The sequence below is a fragment of the Falco cherrug genome, chromosome 8 (assembly GCF_023634085.1).
Source record: "Falco cherrug isolate bFalChe1 chromosome 8, bFalChe1.pri, whole genome shotgun sequence".
NCBI lineage: Eukaryota > Metazoa > Chordata > Aves > Falconiformes > Falconidae > Falco > Falco cherrug.
In genome coordinates this window covers 1,423,136-1,446,087 of record NC_073704.1, presented here as the reverse complement: position 1 = coordinate 1,446,087, position 22,952 = coordinate 1,423,136, and the positions used below count along the sequence as shown (strand labels likewise).

At 45.8% G+C, this 22,952-nt stretch overlaps 1 protein-coding gene across 4 annotated transcripts in view; it reads left to right on the top strand.

Moving 5' to 3' along the window:
- PLCL1 (phospholipase C like 1 (inactive)) overlaps window positions 1–22,952 on the top strand; it is a 228,928-nt gene that overhangs the window by 160,411 nt on the left and 45,565 nt on the right. For all 4 annotated transcript variants that reach the window (XM_055718758.1, XM_055718757.1, XM_055718759.1 and 1 more), the window contains exons 2-5: window positions 1,215–3,686; window positions 5,895–6,098; window positions 16,763–16,838; window positions 20,693–20,802. In XM_055718758.1, the coding sequence (XP_055574733.1) occupies window positions 1,215–3,686; window positions 5,895–6,098; window positions 16,763–16,838; window positions 20,693–20,802 (2,862 nt within the window). The remainder of the gene's footprint in view (window positions 1–1,214; window positions 3,687–5,894; window positions 6,099–16,762; window positions 16,839–20,692; window positions 20,803–22,952) is intronic.

Sequence of the window (22,952 nt, the reverse complement as noted above, 5' to 3'; positions counted from 1 at the left end):
ATGGAGTAGACTGAAATAACGCAGACAAAAAAGAATGATTAGCAATTTATAATTATTGTGAAATGTTTTGAATTGATAATATGTGGGAAAAGATTTAAACTTAGTTGCTGCACTGAAATTACAGAAAGCTTTGCAGGCAGCTGGGTTTACATCCCGGAAGCAAGTAGGTAGTTGATACTGAAAAGACAGTCACATGTGTCTGGCGAAGTGTCTTCTCAAGAGCAGTTAGAACATACGCCCTAAAGACAAAGGCTTTGGGTTTCTTGCCTGGCTGTCCATTTTCCCACAGCGCTTTGTGGTCCCAGTACACAGAAATGACCAGAATAGCTACTTCTCAAAGCAGCTGGGGAGTCAAGAGTGTGAAGTAGGTTAGGGCTGAGCAGAAGGGTACGCAAGACTCCCGTGAGAGCCATGCAGTTGTACGTGCAGCAGAGATGGGCTTCTCAGCCTAGCGAGAGCATCCTTTGCTAAAGGAGACTAAAATACACAAATAAGAAAGCCCAGACTCTCCTGGGTGTGCCTGACTCATGACTGTTGCTGGGTTTTGGTTTAATCTTGCTTGAGGTGCCCCAAGGTTGCAGAAAAGATACGGAATTGAAACAGGACGCTCATCTGCTGAGCACCAAGCTGTCATGAGTGCCCTACAGGCGTTCTGACCCGTCCCAGGCTCTCCTCCCAGCACTGCTTCGGAGACTTCTTCCCCTTCTCCTCCCACATAGGCTGAGACTCTTTTTCTCACGCCTTTTTATCCCAGCGTTCCTCCTTTATTCACGATATCTCATAAATCCTAGTGAGATCCACCCCACTTCTAGTTATGCAGGCCTTAAACGGGTGCTGGAGGTTCCGATGAACCCTCTCTTTCCATGTATGTCTATTTTGAAAATGTATGTGGCACAAGCAGATACGACCTCCTCACAGCTGTAGCATATTGTTGAGATCTGGAAGGCAGTTTAATAGCTGCAAATGTCATTCATGAAAACTTGGTGTCTCTAATGCTGCAGTCAATCAAGTCGCTGTATAGCTCAGTATATTTTATAGCTCAGTAGGGAACTGAATTGTGGGAAGGGGTAACATGTTGTGTTTTGAGGTTCAGAAGAACAGGAATTATCTTGAGATAAACATATCTTCTTTATTATTTATGTACTTGTGGAATGGCCAAATAAAACTTACTGTTTTGTTTTGTCTTCTTTTTTTTTAATGTAATTATTCCACAGGATCCTTCAAACCAAAAATGTGGAAGAAAGAAAACAGTGTCCTTCAGCAGCATGCCATCAGAGAAGAAAATAAGCAGTGCCAGTGACTGTATCAGCTTTATGCAAGCTGGGTGTGAATTGAAGAAAGTTCGCCCAAATTCCCGGATTTATAACCGTTTTTTTACTCTGGATCCTGACCTGCAGGCTCTTCGTTGGGAGCCGTCCAAGAAGGACCTTGAGAAAGCCAAGCTTGACATTTCTGCTATAAAAGAGATCAGACTAGGGAAGAACACCGAAACGTTCAGGAACAATGGACTTGCAGACCAGATTTCTGAGGACTGTGCGCTGTCGGTAATTCATGGTGAGAACTATGAGTCCCTTGACTTGGTTGCCAATTCAGCTGATGTGGCCAATATTTGGGTGTCAGGATTAAGGTACTTGGTTTCTCGTAGCAAACAACCCCTGGATTTGATGGAAGGCAGCCATAACACCCCACGGTTTACCTGGCTAAAAGCTGTATTTGAAGCAGCAGATGTTGATGGTAATGGCATAATGTTAGAAGATACATCTGTGGAGCTAATAAAAAAGCTTAATCCCACCTTAAAGGAATCAAAGATTAGATTAAAATTTAAGGAAATCCAGAAAAGCAAAGAGAAACTGACAACACGAGTAACAAAAGAGGAATTTTGTGAAGCGTTCAGTGAACTTTGCACAAGGCCTGAAGTTTATTTCTTACTTGTGCAGATATCTAAAAACAAAGAGTATCTAGATGCCAATGACCTCATGCTGTTTTTAGAAGCTGAGCAAGGAGTGACCCACATAACAGAAGAAATGTGTCTAGATATCATACGCAGGTATGAGCTTTCTCAAGAAGGGCGGTTGAAAGGTTTTCTTGCAATTGATGGATTTACGCAATACTTGTTGTCCCCGGAATGTGATATTTTTGACCCAGAGCACAAAAAAATTGTCCAGGACATGACACAGCCTTTGTCACATTACTACATCAATGCATCCCACAATACATATCTCATAGAAGACCAGATCAGAGGGCCAGCTGATATCAACGGTTATGTCAGAGCTTTAAAGATGAGTTGTCGGAGTATTGAGCTAGACGTTTGTGATGGCCCAGATAATGAACCCATTATTTGTAACCGTAACAACATGACATCACCACTTGCCTTTCGAAATGTTATTGAGGTAATAAACAAATTGGCCTTCTTTGCTTCAGAATACCCCCTTATTCTCTGCCTGGGGAACCACTGCTCAGTACAGCAGCAGAAGGTAGTGGTACGACACATGAAAAGCATCTTCGGAAACAAACTGTACACAGAGGCACCTTTATCCTCTGAAGTCTACCTCCCATCACCTGAGAAACTGAAAATGAAGATCATTGTGAAGGGGAAGAAGCTGCCTTGTGACCAGGACATATTAGAAGGAGAAGTCACAGATGAAGATGAAGAGGCTGAGATATCCCGGAGACTGTCGGAGGACTTCTCGAGGGAACCGAAGCTGATCTGGCTCTGCAGGGAATTGTCAGACTTGGTGTCCCTATGCAAATCTGTCCAATACAAAGACTTTGAGACATCCATGAAAGCTCAAAATTATTGGGAAATGTGCTCCTTCAGTGAGGCAGAAGCCAGTCGGATTGCAAATGAATATCCCGAAGATTTTGTCAACTACAACAAAAAGTTTCTGTCCAGGGTGTACCCAAGTGCTATGAGGATAGACTCCAGCAACTTAAATCCTCAGGATTTTTGGAATTGTGGTTGCCAGATAGTGGCAATGAACTATCAGACCCCGGGGCCCATGATGGACCTACACACCGGCTGGTTTCTACAGAACGGGGGATGCGGGTACGTTCTCAGGCCTTCAGTGATGCGTGATGAGGTATCTTACTTCAGTGCAAATACCAAGGGCATTGTTCCAGGGGTCTCTCCCCAGGTCCTGCATGTCAAAATAATCAGTGGTCAGAACTTTCCAAAGCCCAAGGGTGCATGTGCAAAAGGGGATGTCATAGACCCCTATGTCTGCATAGAAATACATGGGATTCCTGCAGACTGCACCGAACAAAGAACTAAAACTGTTCAGCAAAACAGTGATAACCCCATTTTTGATGAAAGCTTTGAGTTCCAGATCAACCTGCCGGAGCTGGCCATAATCCGTTTTGTTGTTTTGGATGATGACTACATTGGGGATGAGTTCATAGGGCAGTACACCATCCCGCTGGAGTGCTTACAGCCTGGCTACAGGCACATACCACTGCGGTCCTTTGTTGGCGATATCATGGAGCACGTTACCCTCTTTGTTCACATTGCAATAACCAACCGAAGCGGAGGCGGGAAGGCCCAAAAGCGCAGCCTCTCGGTGAGGATAGGGAAGAAAGCAAGGGAGTACACCATGCTGAGGAACACCGGGCTCAAGACTATCGATGACATCTTTAAGCTGGCAGTGCATCCGCTACGAGAGGCTACGGACATGAGAGAGAATATGCAGGTATGACACTTTTGTCGCGTGTGTTGGTGTGTCCTGAACGTGGAATTGAAGGTCCTGGTGCAAGCTGCTGGTTGGGCAAACGTGCTGAAGCTGGTGGAAGCGGGTGAGGCTTTGGACCCACCACTGTTGTCAGCCTTTAATGGGGTGTCGGAAGGCTCATAGTTACAGGTGCTAACTAAAAAGCAAATGTGGGGTTAGGCAGAAATGTTTTAAAAAACCAATAGGCCCTCTCCAAATGCATGCTCTGCTGGTTGTTTTTGTCTGAGAAGGCAGAACTGAGTGTTTGTTTGCCCAGGCCTCTGGTTTCAAAAAACTTAATTTCATCGCTGGTGCTGGAGAATGTCAGCAAGCCTTAGTTCTGCTAACCGAGTGAGGGTTAGGCTTTTAAATTTTTTTGTTTTGATGAGCTTGAGAAACAGTCAGGGGATGTGTCATTAAGGTCTTGTCTACACCAGAAGATCCCAGTGTGCAAAGAGCAGCACGTTTCCCCGAGTGCCCGTTGCTGCCGTTTGCCCAAGGGCTGCAGGTGTCCACGCTGGCACCCAGTGCCGCTCGCCTTGCGGTTTCCTCCCTGCTAAGGAGCCGCGTTGTGTCGGCTGGCTGAGCTCAGGCTCGGGTGCCCTGAGCCTGCCTGGGCTCGGGGGGCTCCTGGCTCCATGTCTGCCTACCCGTGCCGCCCTGAGCGCCGCCGGAGCCCGCTGCGGCTGGCCGTGGCGGGGCCGGGCACACAGCCCCGGCACAGCTGCCCGGTTTGACCTTCGTGCCGCTGGGAGGTGAAGTGGCAGCGAGGCCCAAGAGGAGCCAGCCTTCCCGTGCTCCCTGCACGGCAGGGCACTGCCACTTGCTGAAGGGGCAGCTCAACTCAGGGGCCCAGGTGCTGCCTAGAAACAAAACTGAGTAGCGTTAAACAATGAGTTTTCTTCAATAAATAGCTGAAATCAGCCATAACTATCTCCTTGGTAAAGACACAGAAACAATTCATTTTTCTTTCTTGTAAACTGGAGAAAAACACATGGTACTTCATTGACCCCGCTCTGCTGGCCGGAGTCTAAAGCAAATGAAATGTTGGCAGCTGGAAAAGTTTGCAAGATGACTTAAGTTTTAAATCACTCCCAAGGGAATAGTCTAAGCATATTTTTAAGAATGGGAAACTCTTCCCAGCCTTTCCTTTCCTGCAGGCCTTGAAAGTAACTAGTTCAGACTGCTGACTCCACCTTCCGTACAGGCCAGGCACTATATGCACACTGGAAGTTCTATGTAAGAATCAGATAAGAAAATACTCTCAATCTGGCTCAGAAACAGCATTAATGTGCCTTCTAAGTGAAATTTCAGTACAAGGTCTTGTTCTGGGGAATGCCTTGTAAAAACACAGTCATTAGATTTAACTGCATGCTGATGTATTTGATTAATGGGAAAAGCCTCTGTTAATTAGCTGGGCATTTTCTGATTACTTTTTCCAGCAAGATGTGCAGGAGAACATTTACAAGGTACATTTACAAGGGCTGTTACAATGCTTACTTACACAGATTTGGTGCATCGTGGTCACTCGTTGTGTGACTCAGGAAGCTAAATGCTAAGGGCATGGCAGCCATATAGCCACTGACTTGATAAATAAATAAATCTGGCACGTTAGCTTGGTTTGACCTGTATAGCCAGTATTGATTTTCTTACATGTGACCTATGAAGGGGAAAGAGTGTTTGTGTTTCTTTATCATGTGGTAATGCAAGGCTGAAAACAAAGTGGTTTTTTCCTGCTTGCCTTTCCCATGGGAAATACAAGCTCTGTCGAACTTGTTCTTGCTGGAGGATGATAATGACAGGAGAATGAGGCTATTACAGCATCAAAAGCAATTGGAATCTGAGCAGTTGGGAAGAGAAATAGCATTTCAGGCTGATGGTTTAATATGCTGGGGACCAGAACTTGTCCCTCTCGGGGCTGGATTCGCCATGCAAAGTAGCTGCAGAGCTGGTAGCTTCAATACCTGGGCCTGGGGGAAAGCTGGGGCTGGCAGCGGGCATGGGGAGCTGGGAATAGGAATTCCATGGGCGCCAGCACCCCGGGGTCCGTGGGGAGCCCAGGGACAGCGGGGTAGCACTGCCCTACATCACAGGGGGGGAGCGGGCAGGCACTGACAAGGTACTGGCAAGCAGCAGGGACTGAGTGGCAAGTGGCAACATGTGCTCAAGTATTTCTTTTCCTTCCCCCAGAACGCCATGGTGTCCGTCAAGGAGCTGTGTGGGCTGCCGCCCATGGCGAGCCTGAAGCAGTGCATCCTGACCCTGTCCTCGCGGCTCGTGAGCAGCGACAACACACCCTCCGTTACCCTCTGCATGAAGGACACGTTTCCTTACCTGGAGCCTCTGGGGACCATGCCCGATGTGCAGAAAAAGGTCCTGGCGGCATATGACCTGGTAGGCACTTACCATGGCTACCTCTGCCTTTCCCCACCGTTGTGAAGGTGGCAGGCTATGCTGGCTGGCTTTCGCGGGCGCAAACGTTTTGGTTGATTAAATGAGGCTCTTCAAATGACTTTGGCTGTGCACAATTGTCCTTTAATCACCAAAGCGCCACACTGGGCTTTTTGTTGTTTGGGTTTTTTTCTTTTTTTTCTTTTTTTTTTTTTTGAACACGGTTGTGGCTAGCACAGGTGGGCGCTTGAAGAGGACTTTGTTTACAAGAATAGCAGCAATTCAGCTTGTACTGGCAGCTGTTAGTCATTGTCCTTGGGAAGCAGCAAGATTTGTGCACTGCCCCTCGCTTGCCTCCCTACAGCAGAGGGCAAGGCCATTAGGCAGAGAGCTGCAGCATGGGAGTTCCTGGGCAAGCTGAGCCATCCCCTTCCCAAGCCTTTCAGCAGCGCTGCTAAGTAGTGCCCTAGTCCCTGCCAGACCAAGTCAGTGCTGCCCTTGGGGGGGACATGGCAAAGTTGGAAGGGAAGTTTAAAAACATCCATTTTTTTTGCACGGGGAAGGAGAGGTCAATGTGGTACAGGCAGCAAGGTATAGAGGTGAACTGAAGTCATTCCAGGTGAGCACTGCTGCTCAGCCTTGACATATGTTGCTGCTGTGGGTGACTGAGCAACAGCTGTGCGTGACTTCCAGCAGCAGAAGTTGCTGTCACATGCGCCTCTTGGGCTGTGAGGCTGCCCCGTCGCTTCCCCAGCCTTACTGAACGGTCTGCAGCAATCGAGAGCAAGCCGCGTGGTTTTGCAAACCCTGATTTAAATATTACGCTGTGGCAACCAGGCTAAATCACGATGCATGTTCAGTGCACAGCAGCTATTTCTGCAGCTTATGTTCATAAGAAATAAAACAGTGAATAACTTCGGGGCTATTGAATTGCTTCCTGAGACCCTGAAGTGTTGCAAAGAATGATAGCAGCTTTGACAAGCTATTCAATGTGCCAAATGCTCACCTCCTTTCCCTCTCGTTTTTTTGCCTGTTACAACACGCTTTTCGGGAGAAAATCAGCTTGGTGGGAAGAGGGAGACACTGATGTTGATTAAAAGAGAAATACTAAAAATACTCTGAAATAACCCTTGGGTTTCTTTCAGAGTGGTTTATATTACTTGAAGGTGATTAGGTTGTGGAAATAAAATACCAGCTGTAATGATACCAGAATGAGGATTTGCAGATCCAGTTGATTGCCATATTTTAGACTGGAGGGGTTTTTTTGATAGATCTGTTACATGGTGTGATGCTGGTCTGAAGGAGCAAATACCACATAAATAAGAGATTTTTCTGTCTTTGGAGGCCTGCTTAATGGAGTTTTACCAAAATGAAAGTGTCACCTCTTATCTTTGTAACTATATACTGAAGAGTACACATGGGACGTTTCAAGGCCTCCTTGTGCTTTGGAAACAGTTTTTCAATTTCAGTAGGTGAAAGGCCTCTTTCAGATGCAGACAAAACCACTTGTGTAACTGTTTTAAATAATGTTTGCTCACACATTTGTCTCTGATGGAGGAAGATGTACCTTGGATGTCAAGAGACAGTACAAGGAGCTTAAAATCTGAGGGGAAGAAGGGAATTCTTCTGTGCCTATGTAAGGGTTGATTTGAGATGTAATTCTAGTTAATGAGAACATGATACTTGAAATTATTTTTAACCTTTGCCTGGCTGGGACTGCCTCTTACTTTGCTAAAACTATTTACTGCTGGAAAAGCCAAAGCCAGATTTAATAAGTGTTTTTGCTACATTTTGGATTTTTGCCTTTTGAGGCAATGCCAGCACCAGAATATTGAAATCTATTCAGCCGTTTCTGTGTTTAAAAAAAAAAAGAACTGTCTCTATCAATCTTGAGATTTGAAAATGCATTGTGGGGAGGGGTTTGCAGTTTTAATGTTGTGAAAGGGCTCTTCCTTGCTATGGTGTTTGTAATAACTTGGTATAATCCCAGGTCTATTTCTATTAAATAATAATAATTCCCCCCCCCTTCCTTTTTTTGGTGCAAATTGAAGCACGAGCAGATGTTGGTGGAAGCAATCTAAAACATTGTAGCTTTTTATTTGTTTGTTTTTATTCAAGATACACTGCAGTGCAGCTTTTTAAGTTGTTGATAAATATGGCTTCAAGGAATTGGATCCACAAGCATGTGCTGCATGTCTTTAATTCTCCAGAAATGTCTTTACTTCAAAGCACTTTTTGGGTGAACAGGCCTGAGAGCAATTTTAAATGCATAAAATAGAAGCTGTTGTTGGCCTCTCTCTTGTATGAACGGGCTGTATTTCTTAATTCCTTTTAAAGACCCTAAGCCTTGTAGCGGGAACTGTGACTGTAGGTCTGCCTCACTCAGGGGCTCCACTGCACAGGCAGCAAGATTGCTGGGCCACCCCATCCTCGCACCTCCGGAAACACCACCTATTTCACATTCTTTAAAAAGTCTGCTTAGAAAATAATCTCTGATAAAAACAGCCCTAATGTGCTAGAATTTTTTCCTCTTACAGGAAATTGCCAATAGAACGTACCTTCCCCCACTCCACGGAAAGTATAACCTCTCCCTGCCTGTTTAATGGGGCGTATCGGGGCTGCTGGTCCAGGCAAATGGAGGTGCAAAAGCTCAGAGACCTGCCACAGTGCTCTGGGAAACAATTAACTGTCTGTTCCCTCCTGCTTGGCCTTTGTCAGCAGGCATGATCGACAAAGACCGCTTTGTGCAGTTTGTTTGGTTTTTTTCCTGGGCAATTAATTTTACCGTTGTGTTCTGCATTAAATATTTTCTTTTGAGAGAGGCCTTATTAGAATAAAATCTAATGTGCTTTGTTTAAGGAACCAGAATGATTTTTCAAGACTTTTTTTTTTTTTTTTTTTTTCAAATGGTCACATTGCAGTGGTTTAGTGGAACTCAAGTGCTGCTGTGCCTTGTGAAGGAGCGGCTTCACTGGTGATACTGGGTTGTATGGAGTTTCTGCAAAGGAGAGCAGGGAATGGTATTTACCAAAACTGAGAAAATAAGGTGGACCGTTGATAATACACAGAAAACATTTTTGAAAGTATGCCAGCTGCCAAAAATACAGTTTAAAATAGCTTATTTCAACTTACAGCTTTTGTTGCTACCATACATAGAGTATGATGAACGGATTCTGTTCATGTTGTCATTGATTCCCACCCTTACATCCTGGGACGGTGTGGCATGTCACTTGGAGCTGTTTTTCAGACCTTTCCCTTCCTACGAGGAAGGACTCTGGCTCCCCCCCTCCCCCCCTCCCTGTGTGCTCCCCCTTGCTGGTGGCTGGCCATGGGAGGATGCTCGCTCAGGTGGGCAGCACGTGCGGCGTGCCTTACAACCTGTCAAACTGATGCCAGTGTTCTTTGATCACACCTAAAAAAAGAGGATGCTCAACGTGAAGAAAGGGGACGGGGCCCAGCTGGACCTGGCAGATGGTTGAATTATTCATTGCAAACAGTTATCTTGTGAAGTTAGGATTATTATTTTTTTTTGGTTGAGAATTGCTCAGAAACAGATTGTGGTTTCTCTGCACAGTGTATCTATGTGCTGCTGCAAGCCTGCATGAACTCAGGCACGCTTCTGCGCTTTGCTTTTCATTTATTGGTTCAGCATTACTTTTCCTCCAAGATCCAATGATTGAATCGTTTGCAAATCAAAAGCAATAAACAAGTGATAATAAATGTTCTTGGTTTTACCGGATCTCCTGTGCATACAGAAATTTCTCTAGAAAAGAAAAGAAGCTCCCAAGTATTTTTACATGTGTTTTACATGAATTGTAAACAACAAAAAGTGTAAAAAGGGTTGAACAGAGAAGCTATTTTTTAACTCCTGTTGATATTGATGTTTTTCTCTGAATTCAAACTTCTTTATTGGAGCTGATCTTGTTGCTTTGGAGCAGACAGGTAAGGAAGGGCAAGGTGTCTGTAGGTAGTTGAGAGATGGAAAGTTAGTTAAGAATGTTTCAGGCAGCACAGAGATGGATTGGGGATTTTTGAGTAGAGAATTAATACCTGTGATGTTGCTGGGGAGCAAGTCAGTGTGTTTAACGGCAGTGTTTTTGTTGACACAGGCACTGGTCCGTGCATGCTAGCAGAATTCTGTTGAGGTATCTGTGGAGAGGGACTACTCTTTGTTGCTTTGCCTACTTTTCTTTCCAATTCAGTCGTTTGGAGTTTCTTCGTCTTGATGCAGGCATGATGGCTTTTTATTCCCAAGGAGAAAGTCCATTTTCCAAGTTTATGTCAATGCAAAATGACTAAATAGATTTTTGTGAGCTTTTCCACTGAAATTCATATTTCAGCTGGGATAGGCTCATCCCCAAAGGAACATTTTTCACAGTTCTCTGAGCAGCAAAAGACAAGGGATATTGCAGAGCAGAGTCCACTGCCAAGGAAGCGTCATAACACACTGATGTCAAACACAGTCCAGTACATGGACAACATCTTGAATTCGTATCTGTTTTAAAGAGCTTTCTGTCCAAATTTTGACAGACTGGGAAAGCAGTAATCCTGGTTCTTTCTCCATTAATTATAATTCTCTCTATTATTTAGCTGCCACTCTCACTGTGTCTCTCTCTGATAGCCCATGTCCCATAGTCCCTTCTAAAACAGAACCTGAAAACGGTCAGATCAGAACTTTTCTTAAAGAATGAAGTTCTAGTTGGGTACCTTAGTTACTCTGGTTTAGCATAAGCGTTTTGGAAGCTGACCCCTCCCCGTGTTTCTCCTGTGCTCCTCTTGTTTTCTAGGGCACCAGTCCTCATGCACCACATCACATCCAGCAACACTCTGACACCATATTTCCCCAGAAACATTTGTAAGTAGAAACATTAAATTTGAATTGAAGGTGAATTTTACTCAGTTCCTTCTGGAGTTTGTGTCAATAAGGTATTTCAGGTGTTCCCAGTTGATGTAATCATCCATGATAAATGTTCCTTTCTGGGCTGTTGCAGGGGAAGGCTCAGATACAGAAGCCTGGCTTGGAGCATACTGGGACAGAGACAAGGTGGACTGGTGGCCAGCACTCCTTCCCACATCCTGGCACCATGCACACATCCTTCCATTGTCGCAAGGCTTGCTGGCACACAGTTGATGGCCTGGCCTGCGAGGAACGCTCCGTGCTTAGGAGGGAATGCTGTTCCAGTTTTCATGAGCCCAGTGTGCGCTTCACCTGTTTTTTCAAATTGGTTGTATTTTTGTAGCCTTTTTGGGGTTTGTTTGGTGGTGGGTTTGGGTGGTCTTGGGGTTTTTTTGGTAGTTGGGGGGGTTTTTTGGTAGTTTTTTGTTTGTTCGTGGTTTTTGTTTTTAGCAATGGAGGCACGACAAGGTACTCCTTCCCCACGAGAGGCGTAGGAGATTGGGACAACAGCCCTGAGGAGACACCTGAGAGAAAGCTGCTTTTCCATTTGATGTTGTCAGTCTCTGTTCTAAACTTTGGAATATTTATGAGAGGATTCTTTGAACTATCCCTTTTGTATCATTTATCTTCCCAGCAGGACAGTGCATTAACTTGCCACCAGGAGTTTTTCATGTCTTTTTTTTGGTCTTTTTTGGTGAGACTCTGCTGTGTTAATTTCCTCTCCCCTTTTCAGTTTGTCGAATAGTTTGTAACAAAAAGAAGAAACTGGTCTCTAGCACAGGAGTTCATAAAAGTAAAAAGAAATAACATTTTCTGCTCCGTTTGTACTGGTCCTGTGGTTAAAATGTCTTTGGTACAGACAATAAATAAGCCTGTTAATTTTTTGTGAGTAAAAATACGATGCCCTCAGTCTTAAGAGATTTTAAATTTCACTTAAAATGTATTTTTGTTTGTAAATAGCACTTAGCAGAAGTGACAAAATCAAGCATCATTCTTGCCACGAAGCAATGGGATTTCAGATTTTATATTGCATCCTATATTTAGAGGCTTAATGAGACAGGTCAGTTATAGTTTCAGCCCATGGTCTGTTCTGCTTTCGTGGTCGCGTGTACCGGACAAGAGAGAGCTCCCAGGTTTGTGCCAGCTCTTGCTTCCCATGCCGTTGTGAGAAGCTGGCATGATTCTAACAGGGTGCTTCAGGTAAACTGATCAAGTTTAGGCTTCTTGCTTTCAGCATTACGTAAGAATATCTAGATTAAATGGGCTATTTTGCAGAAAAAACTAACCTATGCAGATAAGGCTTTGTATTCCTCATTCTCATTAGTTAATTAAACGTGACGTGTACTTCTGGGACTTGTGCCATGTGCATCTTTTGTCAATCTGAACAAGCCCCTTATTCACTTGTTGTGAGAGCATTTCTGGCGCTGCAGCCTCTCCAGGAGGGTTAGCACCTCCGGGACTCAGACAAACCCTTGTGTCCCTGCTCCCACGGAAAGGTGGCAGGGGTCCCAATGGGAGGATTTGCTAGGGTAGCTTTTTAATTCCCTGTATCAGAATCAGGTTTCACATGCTTTACTCCTGCTTTTATCCATTTCCCCCCTGTAGTTACGTTAAACAGATCACTCAGTAAAGTCTGATCACCATCTTTCTGACGTGGGAAATGCACGCTGAGCAATCCTGCCAGCTTCAGCAGCTGCTAAAAATTTCCTCACTGACTCCAAGTGGACCCAGTTACCAGCCTCTGTCCTCTAAAGGTTGCTTTTCAGTATGTGTTGCTTGGAGGTTAATCCCTGGAAGCTCAGCGTTCAGGAGCTAACACTGGCGGAGCATCCGTCTCCTGAGGGAGCGGGACGTGCCGTGCTCTTTGCGAGTCGCTCACCGGAGCCAGCTGCCGTTTGGGAGCCGACATACGCAGCAGCCGGCTGGGCTGCCGGCAGGTGACCGGGACTTACCCAACTTCTCAAGAGCGCTGCTCGGCACAGGTCTGAGCAGAGTAATGGTGCATGGAAATCTGTGCTGCCAACATCAGAAAGCTCGCTCTTCACAGTTGGGACGGGTTGGTGGATTTCAAAACGTTGCTGGCAAAGCTGGACTTGAAAATCTCAGGCCATGGTGTGATTTATGGGTTCAGCTTCCCAGCAGAAAATCTCACAGCCTTCCATGTTGTGTTCAGGGCTTCTGGTTCTTGTCTTGGCACCACAAGAAGAAGGTGACATCCCCAAGCAGGGCTTCAGATGTGATGCCAGGTGGAAAAGCAGAGGACCATGCAGACGGGGAGACCGTGGACTCATTTCAGAACCATTTCAGCCAAAAAAGAAAAAGCGTAGCTAGATGCTGTGACACAGGACTGTGAGCAGGAGCTATAGATGAGCAGAACCACAGTAGCAAAGTCTTCCCTGGGGCTGTTGGATGGGACCAAGCAAGGGCATCTGTGGCCAACATGTTGCAGCCCTGGCCAGCATCGTCTGCTGTGGCCAGGAACCCTGCCAGAACTGCTACCACTGTCCTGTGTCCAGCAGGAAAGCATGGATGGGGCACTAGCTTCTAGCTGAGTCTCTCCCCTGCTTTTACCTACATTAGATTGAACACGGACAAATTGTTAATATCAATTCCACTAAACAGTTACTAGTAACTTAGCTTTTTAGGTGACATTTACAATGTTTACGGAGTAAGTATCCCTGAAGCTGCTACCTTGGGTATATGTAAAAACCTGGGGGGGGGGGAGGGGGGGGCAGGTGGGCATTAAAGTAAGTTTTCAAATTAATTTGGTTATTTTTTGAGGGTTTTAGCAGTTCTGTTGCCAGGATTCGCACAGAATCCTTTGAAGAGTATCAACTGTGATGTGATTAAAAAAAAAAAAAAAAAAAAGCCGAAATAAAAAGCCAAACCAAACACAAGCCTGCTGTTCCTGGGTAGCAGTTCCTTGCCTGTTGTGCTCCTGTCGGTATGAATCAGTCTCTGCTTCTCCACGGTGAAGACCCAGGCCTCTCCCTCGCACTGTCCCACTGTTAGGGTCCTTCACCACAGCATTGGGAAGCAGGATCTCGTGCCCGCCGAGATGGCGTGTGCAGTTCTTGTTGGGAGCAGTCTGGCCTGTCACACAGAGATGCCAGTCCTGCATGCTGTGCTATCGCAGGCGGCGGACACCCAGTTAGCCAAACCCGTCTCTCCCAGTTGGCCCAGGGTGTGTTATTTCTGCCTAGCGTGTTGTTTCCTAGGGGGTCTGTGCGGGCGAGTGCCAGCTGGGGCACTAAGGGCATCCCCTAACCCAGCCACGGAGTTGAGGAGCTCTGAATCCATTCTCAGATTTGTCATGGGATAAAGCTGCCATAAAAAATAATTTTTGCCAAGATTACTGCCAGGCAGGAAGGCAGGAACAGGTTAAATACTGCTATATGATCTGGTTTAAATTGTTTGTTCTTGCTGAGCTGAGAGCTGTCAGACTTTGATGTCAGCATCAAAGGAACGGAGGGCTGCTCTACCTACTCTGCAGTAAGGGAAAATTGACATCCTATTGCCGCTTTTCTCTTAAAAAAAAGAACGTAATACCTTTGTGTGTGAGAATCCTAAAACAAGCATGCCAGAAACTCCTGGGAGTGGGTCCAGTAGCTGGAGGAAGGTACGCTCAGACTTAGATTACCAAACTGCACGGTTCTCAAGCTTGCTTTTCTGTGCGTGGTAGGACAATTTCCTGTGGCCATACACATATCTATATATAATGTATAGCTACATCTAAATATATGTATGTATATATATTTAAAAAAACCCTCTCACAAGTCAAGTTCTGTTTTAGATATCTGAGCACCGGAGAGTGGGACACTTTGGCTATACTGTCCCAGCTGAGCCGCATTGACCTCCCTGGGCACAACCGTGCTGCTGGGCAGGGAGTGCAGGCACAGGGCCGGGGAGGGGAGGGGGGGCACGAGCCCACGGTGATGGGTGCATGGGGTGCACGGACGCTGGCAGCACCTGGCTGGACAGAGCGGTACAGGCACTAGCTCATGCCCCCGTGTGCAAGAGGCGTACCTTTGGTCGCTGGCTGCCTCTGCAGCAACTTGCAAGTTTTTGAGATTCTCACTCTCTTTTCTGCTCAGACCAACTTCAGCACTTTCTAGCTGGTGGCTGAACGGTTCCTTCAGCATGAAATAACTGTGTGCTGTGGTACAGAAAAGCCAGACGGTGGATAGAAATTGTCATTTCTTTCTAGATGACAAGTGAAGATACCAAAGAGGAAAAAAATCAACATGATGCATGAACAAGCAAGTAGCAAGAATGAAATGGGAAGGATACCACTGAAAGTAATTTCAATTTCAGGTGTATCCACTGGGCATGGTCTGTTAAAAAACGGGTTTGCACTCTATATATGTATCAGGCCTTTTTCTCTCTGCCCATGAAGCTGGTGATAGATTTTGTTTTTCTCATAATCTTGTTTATATCAAAGAAAAGGCATAGGTATTTTTATTAAATGCAGCCTATCTTCATAGGTTGAATTAGAAATGAAGATGGCATGAGCAGCAAAATTTGGATCTGAATTTCTCCAGAATTTGGAAGTTCAGGTGTAGAAGCATCTCTGCTCCCTTGTATCTAATTAAAACAATGAGGCATGCTAATTGGCAAGTGTTAATGTAATACTGTTATACTGTGTCTTTCAGTAAAATCATGGAAACTACTGGCTGTGTTTTCATATTTAGTGTGTTTGAAAGTAGGAAGGCTTTTAGCAGTTGTAGCACTTTGGCAAAGCTTTCAGATGGTGGCTTCTGTAATTTCAGGATGTAACATTAGGCAGCGTTCGGTTTGCTTCATTTCTAATTGGCACCGCTCTCATGCTGCTTGGATTTGATTGGGGTTGGTGGTGTACATCCCGGGAGAGCGAGATTATTCTCAGGCGTAGTTTGTTATACAGCATGTTCTTGCCTTCTGTAACAGATGTATGTGCCACCTTTTGCAGTTCTGCAGATTATAGCATTGGAACAATTCACTTGCTTGCCCGGGCTTCTGAAAGGTTTTGGAAGTTTGTTACCATCAAAGGAGAATAGCATTTGCAAGGAGGGAGGCGCGGGGAGCTTGGCACGCAATGGGCCCTTCATCTGTTGGCTGTTAGTGGGCTACCCTAGGAAGACGCGTAAATATGAGTATCTCTTGAAACCTGTGAGTAGGCTTGTTGAAACTGCCTGCCTCTTTTGAGTTTTGGTGGGGGTTTTTCTTTTTAAACTTCAACAGAAATATTGAGGATAGGGTAGGGTTTTGGTCTGAATTTTTCCGAAGAGAAACTCAAGAAATACTGTCGCTGTCTGAACCACTGTAGTGCATAAAGTTCAGCACAGGCTGAAGCACCCCTTGAAATCAGCACTGTTCATGACTTGGTGACATTTTTGATAACCCTTTATGTCAAGGACTATACTTACTTCTCCTTTTGTTTCAGGAAAACTACTAATTAGAAGGGGCTCAGTTTCACACAGAATGAACTTTGTTTGTCTGCTAACTCTGCTTTCTTCTGAAATCACTTGTGTTTCCCTCATGTTATTTGCAATGGTGTCTTGCTGGTGGAAAACAGCGGTTCTTTTACCTTCCAGAGCAAAATGTTTTCTGAGCAACTGTCACTTAGCTTGATACAGATCTGGGAGCCCCGATAGGAGGGAATGATCCAATCGTTACAGTGTTGCTTGCAGAGCAGACCTCTTTTTCAGTTTGAACCTTTGTACTTTTCTGTGGAATAGATGTGGCAGGAAACTCTAGTAACGCTGGGGTTTTTTCACTTATTTTCTGACAGATGATTCAAGAGAGCAGGGTTCTCATTGAGACGGCAGACATCACTCACGACAAGATTGTTCAGTGCCAGAAAGCAGGTAATCCTTCTTTATTGCATGGTTCTGGATGGGAAATGGGAAAGGATGTGCCATAATTTACTTACAGTTTGTGACTAATGCAGCATCTTTCACCCAGTATTGAAGTGAGCATCCTGGCCTTTCCCTGGCAGCCTCCACCCTCCTGAAGCTTCATCCTCCAGTAGCAGTGCAGGCATGGGATCAGGGAAGAGTCCTCTTTCAACTTTAAAGCTATTTCTCCATCTGCTCTACAACTGAAATGTCTGACAGCATTTAAATTAGTCAAATGACAAGAAAGGCATTCCATTAAAAAGAGAGAGTAAGAAAGCCTGCTGCCTTTACTGAGCTCCATTCCCTGCCAAAATCGTTCCCTTAAACACAGGGTGGGCAAGAGGTTTTGAAACCCCCAGGAGCAAGCTCCGCTGCCTACCTTTACTTACTTTTGCTGTTTAGGTTTGTTGTAGACCTTGGAAACTTAGGCCAATAGAATTCCATTGTATCACAGCAAATCTGCGTGGCTGTGCGTTATGTATGCCAGGTGTACGGGCACAAACCGCTGTAAGCAGGCTTAAAGCAGGTCGTACGTTGCTGGTGTGTTGTACTGGATGTCTTTGTCTGGACTAGGGCTCTGTCTCGTGTGCACCAGCAGAAAGGGAAGAGGTGGTTTCGGAAGTGGCCGCCTGCTGTCTGCTCTGCCACAGCCTCACATTTCTTTTTCAGGGTGGTAGGAATCACCAGAGTCTGTGATTCACCATTCAGTTTAGTCATGCAGCCCCCTCCTCGTCACTTGTTCAGGCTAGTGGGCTAGAGCTGGAACTGGGACGTCTCCTGTAGTTTCCACTGATACAGAAGAATAAGCCCTGCTAGTGAGATAGGAGGCCACGTTTGGCAGTGGCAATCCTCTACAACTAAATCCATCAGCTTTCATGTATCGGAAACCGTGCCAAATAAGTATTTGCAATGCATTTCTGTTAGAGGTTTACACTGCAGAAATTAAATCTATTGTGAGTTCATTTAGGTGTACAGCTGCACCTTTCCTAACCTGCAGCAAGCCTTGAAGGTCAGTCATGCAAACATTTGCTACCGCATATAATTTGTGTTGTTGGCCATAGTCTTCTGGGACCACGACCATCAAACTATTGTTTCTGATAGGCATTTTTGGATTTGGCAAGTGATGCAGGCTACTGCCATTTGCTTCAATTAAATGTAAATAATGAATGAAACTGGTATTTTGTAGTAAATCCTTTAATTCATCTTTTTAATTAGAGGAAATCTGGAAGCTGTTTCAACAACGGCATTTAACTGATTTTTATGTGGTGCAAGAGCAGGGTGGAACCTAGTCCTTGCTCTTTGAAATGCAGAGCTCCAGAGCCGTGCTGGCGCTGGGGTAGCAAAGGGAAGAGAGGCAAGGAGCTCTGTCCTGCCGGGTTTCATGGGCCTCATCTTGTGTCATGCCTTGGCTTCTGTGCATCTGCATAAGCAGCATAAACATCCTCAGCCCAAAGCCTTCATCAGGCGCAGAGGGTTTAGGAGTGGGACAGTGAGGGGAAAATGCAGCAGTAGAGGGCTTTCTAGGTTGTATAATCTAAGAGCAATACTTTGCACTGAATTATGCAGCCCTTCAGCAGCACCAGCACTTTCTGCCCACCCTGCGCTGTGCACAGAGAGAATAACTCATGACACTTGCCTGGGCTCTGGTATCTTTGTGAACAGAGGGCTGGAGATGCTGCAGAGAACACAATGCGGGACTGTGCCACCATGCCCATGTCTGGAGTTCCATGCATTTTCCCTCTCTTTTCTTCCCCTAGCAAAAAGATTAATTTCTCAAGTTTGTTCTCTTTGTTGCTGTATCTGCTTGTATTTTCATTTGTTTTGCCTTAAAATATAGTTTCTGATTGGGAAAAAGGCTGGAGAGATATGAAGTGCTCTTTGAAGCCTCAGGAGTTAGACAGATGAAAGGGTAGGAGAGAACCCCTCACCACGCTCAATTGCAAGTTAGTTTGTTGCAAATGTTACCCAGGCAAATTGTGAAATAACATTTACCATGTGCCAAGATGAAGCCCTCAAAATGAAGAGGTGTCAGAGGTACAACTAACTGCCTGTGACATTGTCCTTCGCCTCGCCCTGGTCCTGCTCCCTTTGAAGATGTTTCCCACCGGGCCTCTGCCTCACATCGTGCCTGTTTCAGTCCGGGCTGCCTGTGCCCAGCTCCTGCCTGCGCCCCGAGGTGGCTTCGTAGGGGGCTGGTTTTGTTGGGGTTTTCCACCTGCAGTCTCCGCCCAGTGCACAGTGGTCAGCAGCAGCTTGGAGGACTGAAATGCTATTTTTCATTGGTACTCCTACTGCAGCCTAGCAGATGTTGGTGGCTCCCTCTCTGCGGGGCAGCGCTGTCTCCAAGCTACTGCTGGGGAAGTGAGGTCCAAAGGGAAAAATAACTAGGACGCTGCGTAAAGGTGGGGCTGTCCACATGGAGCTGAGAACCATTAGCCTTCATTTTTTTTGCAGGACTAAGGGAGTCATTTGAAGGTTTTCTTTAACTTACTGCACTGATTTATAAGTCAGCTGGCACGAGGCACGCCTGCAGGGGAATCTTGCTTGGGGTGCAGTTGTTTAGACTGTTTTCCAAAGGAGGTGCTGCAGGAGCTCTGTGACCCTTGAGAGGCAAAACCTGTCAGTGGGTGAGGTTTTGGAAAATAAACAGTAGAGAAAACTTGCATTATGTGGGGTTGATACTGCCTCAGTGTTATCGAGCTCCTGGAGTCGGTGCAAGGCAAGAAGAAACCTATTGTTAGTCTTCCAGGAGTGCTTTGGGCCAGCTGTGCCGAGCACGCACCTGCCTTGGGCCATCGAGGGCCTGACTCCTCCAGCAGCCCACGGAGCTGCCCTCCACGCCTGCGCGGCAGGTGTTCTCTCCAGGGGCATTTCTTTGATGCAGGTTCAGTGAAGCTCAAATCTGCAAGTGACGTTTGCCTTAAAACATTAGGGGAGGGAGAGCTATGAAACAACTGGTAACAGAACTTGGTTTGTTCAACCGGGATGGGCTTCAGATGCTTTGGAGGGATTTGGTGCCCATTTGGCCTTTGCAAGGTACAGATTAAGGGAGCACAAACAGCTCTGTCTCTGTTTTGTCTCTTAATCCACACCGGGCTCAGAGGCATGTTGGCATACACTGTGCAAATCTTGTGGAATCGGTGGGCTAATTGTAATTGTTAAGGTTTTTAATCTGCTTCCAGATTTCCTGAATTCTTATATCCAGCAACAGATTTGCAGACACTTGCCGCAGAAACTGGCAATGAAATTTAACAATTCCCAGGGCTGGGGTTGGAAGTCTCAGTTCTCCAGGCTGCAGGAATAGCAATCCTGTGATTAGTGGTATGTGTTTCTGACATGATTTATCATTGTGAAGTACAAGAGCTTTCTGTATGGCTGATTAAGATTAATGAGGAGCTGTGCGTTTGAGCCTGTATTTGCTGTGCTGAACCAGGTATCTTCCACATCTGTCAGACTGCCTTCCAAGGTACAAAATCATGTATTCAAGCAAAGCGACAAGCGATTGCCTTTTGGTGCAGTGCTGCCAGCAACGCAAGCTGCAGGCAGGGGTGCTGGGAGGGGTGTTTGTGCAGGGACCAGGCACGTGCCTGCGGGGGACACCAGCACTGGAAAGGACAGTTACGTACAAAGTGGAAGCACAACCACAAAATTGCACGTGCCCCTTTTATTCTGGAAGATGCTTTCCAGGGTGGAGTCATACCAGGGAAGTGGGGGAAACAAAAAAAGTTGCAGGAAGTACCTGCTGCGAGACTGAAAATGCTTACTGAGCATTTTATATGGAAAATCAATTGTGCACTGGGTGATGTAGCAATCTGTATTTTTAGGAATGGAATTCCATGAAGAGCTTCATAACCTCGGGACAAAGGAAGGTTTGAAAGGAAGAAAATTAAGCAAAGCCATTGAGAGTTTTGCATGGAATATCACAGTGCTGAAGGTAAGCACAGAAAGCACTACCTCGTGTCTCCTATTAACTTTATAAGCAAACCTTTACTCTTTCAGCAAATCTATTTGTACTGTCTTACTAATACCAGAGCAGCATTTTTTTTATGGGATGTATAAATTACCCCCAATTATTGAGATTTATCAACTGTATCTAATTACTTGTCTGGTTTGGAAGCTGTGGAAGGGAATTTATCTTAAGCCTGAACAAAAGGGGAAAGATGGCTTATGGTTTGTATGCCCAAGAGCCTGGTTTTGGTTGTCTGTTCTGCCCCACGCAGCCTGGGTGTGACTTGTTCGCTATCATCATGTCTCAGATACTAGTTTTGTAAAATAAGAACTAGAGCACCTCTTTGGGAAGAGGTGGGGGCTATCATGAAAAAACATGAGTAATATTGTAGATCCTGTAGAAACGTTTCAAAAGCTGAGTGCTATCCCAACAGCTGCAAAAGGGGTTTTCATCCCTCTGTCCTGGTTGCGGAGTGACACACTGCACAGTGGTCATATTACTCCGCAGGCTGTAGCTACTGGTTCAGCACCGACCAGCCACAGTTTATCGTGGTAGCTGGCTGTCTGAGCCTGGGGGAAGTTACTCGAGGACAGCTGAAGATGGAAAGAGAGGGTCCGGTGCAGCCATAGCAGACAGCAAGGAGAGGACCTGAGCCAAACATTGAGGCTGTTAGCATTCAGCTCGCACTGTCTTTCACAGCCTCGTTTCCCTTGCTCTGACAGATCACACTTTGACTTCCCCTCGCTCTCTCCCTGCTGTTCCCTCCCTCCAGCTCCCATGAAGCAGGTTGCTCTCTCTGATAGAGTCTCCCTGTGACCCCCAGTGCCTTTCCTTCCGCTAGCATCCCAGGGCAAGCCAGCTGATGAGAAGAAATTTTTACCATGTACTTCATCAAACAGGCACCTAAAGGTAACATGCAAGAGCAGCAGGAGGTTCATGTGTCAGTGTCATGGAGCTGGAAAGAGCACTAACACGTCTTGAGCAGGAGAGGGAAAAAGAGGTTGAGAACAGAGAGACTGAGGGGGAGAAATGGGATGGGTGGGAGAGGCTGCTGGTAATAGGGAAGGGTTCGAGAAGACCTGGGGGTTACCTGTGGTTCCTCGCATGCCTGGATTCACCGTGAGAGAGGGAAGGTGAGTAACGGAGGCAGCGTGGGCTCAGTTCCCAGCCCCTCGGAGGAGGAAAGGCAGCCAGTTCAAACTTGATGGAAGGGACTTGACCCGTTCCACACAGCATAGCTGAGGCAAGGAGCTACATATCGGGGGGGGGACACGGGGACGGGACAAAAAGCACTAGGCAGTTCTTTAATTTGAATTCATTAATCTGAATACCTTTAGCTGTGTGAGGTAAAATAAATGCCTTGTGCGCAGAGTCACTCTAAACACAGTTAGGTTTACTCTAAACTTTTCCATTTTTAGATGTTTGTCAAACAAGGAGTTCACACCTCCAAGGCTGACCTGTGATTAATGAAGGTATAAGTAGGGTATCAGAGAAACATTTTTCCACCAAAAATAATTGCTGCCTAGTACATACTGTCAACATATTGAAGAGCACTTCAAACATCTGGCCAAGGTCAAGGAATATTTTACATGTTTCATTTCTAAGTCACAACTTCTTTTTCACCTTTCTCACAGAATAAAATATTAGCAGAGTTTATAGCAACTACCCATGGGTATAAATGCCCATGAAATACCTTTTCATTCTGAGTGAAGACCAGCTCAGCATTGACATTAGATAACTGGGAATGTGGTGGTAACTCAGGTGTCTGATTGAGGCCATCAGCCATTGTTCTCATTTTTCAACTTTTTTTTTTTTTTTCCTTAAAGAATACGGTGCTTCAGTGACCCTGCCCATAACAAACCTATTTGCTGGTTAGAGCTGCATCTCAGGGTTGGCACGGACTCTCCCCTCTGTGCTGGCAAGAGCTCCCCAGGAGGATTTGGTGAGGAGAGACCGACAGCCCTGCCCCACTCAAGCCATCGGTGTCCTCCGTACATCTAGTGTCAGGGTGGCCACTGCAAACAGATTTAACTAGATGTCGGTGTAGTGATGTAAGAAAAGAAAAAAAATGTAGCCCATAACATCTCGCCCATACATCAGCTGCTTTACACTGGGTGAGGTGAGTGAGTGGCACG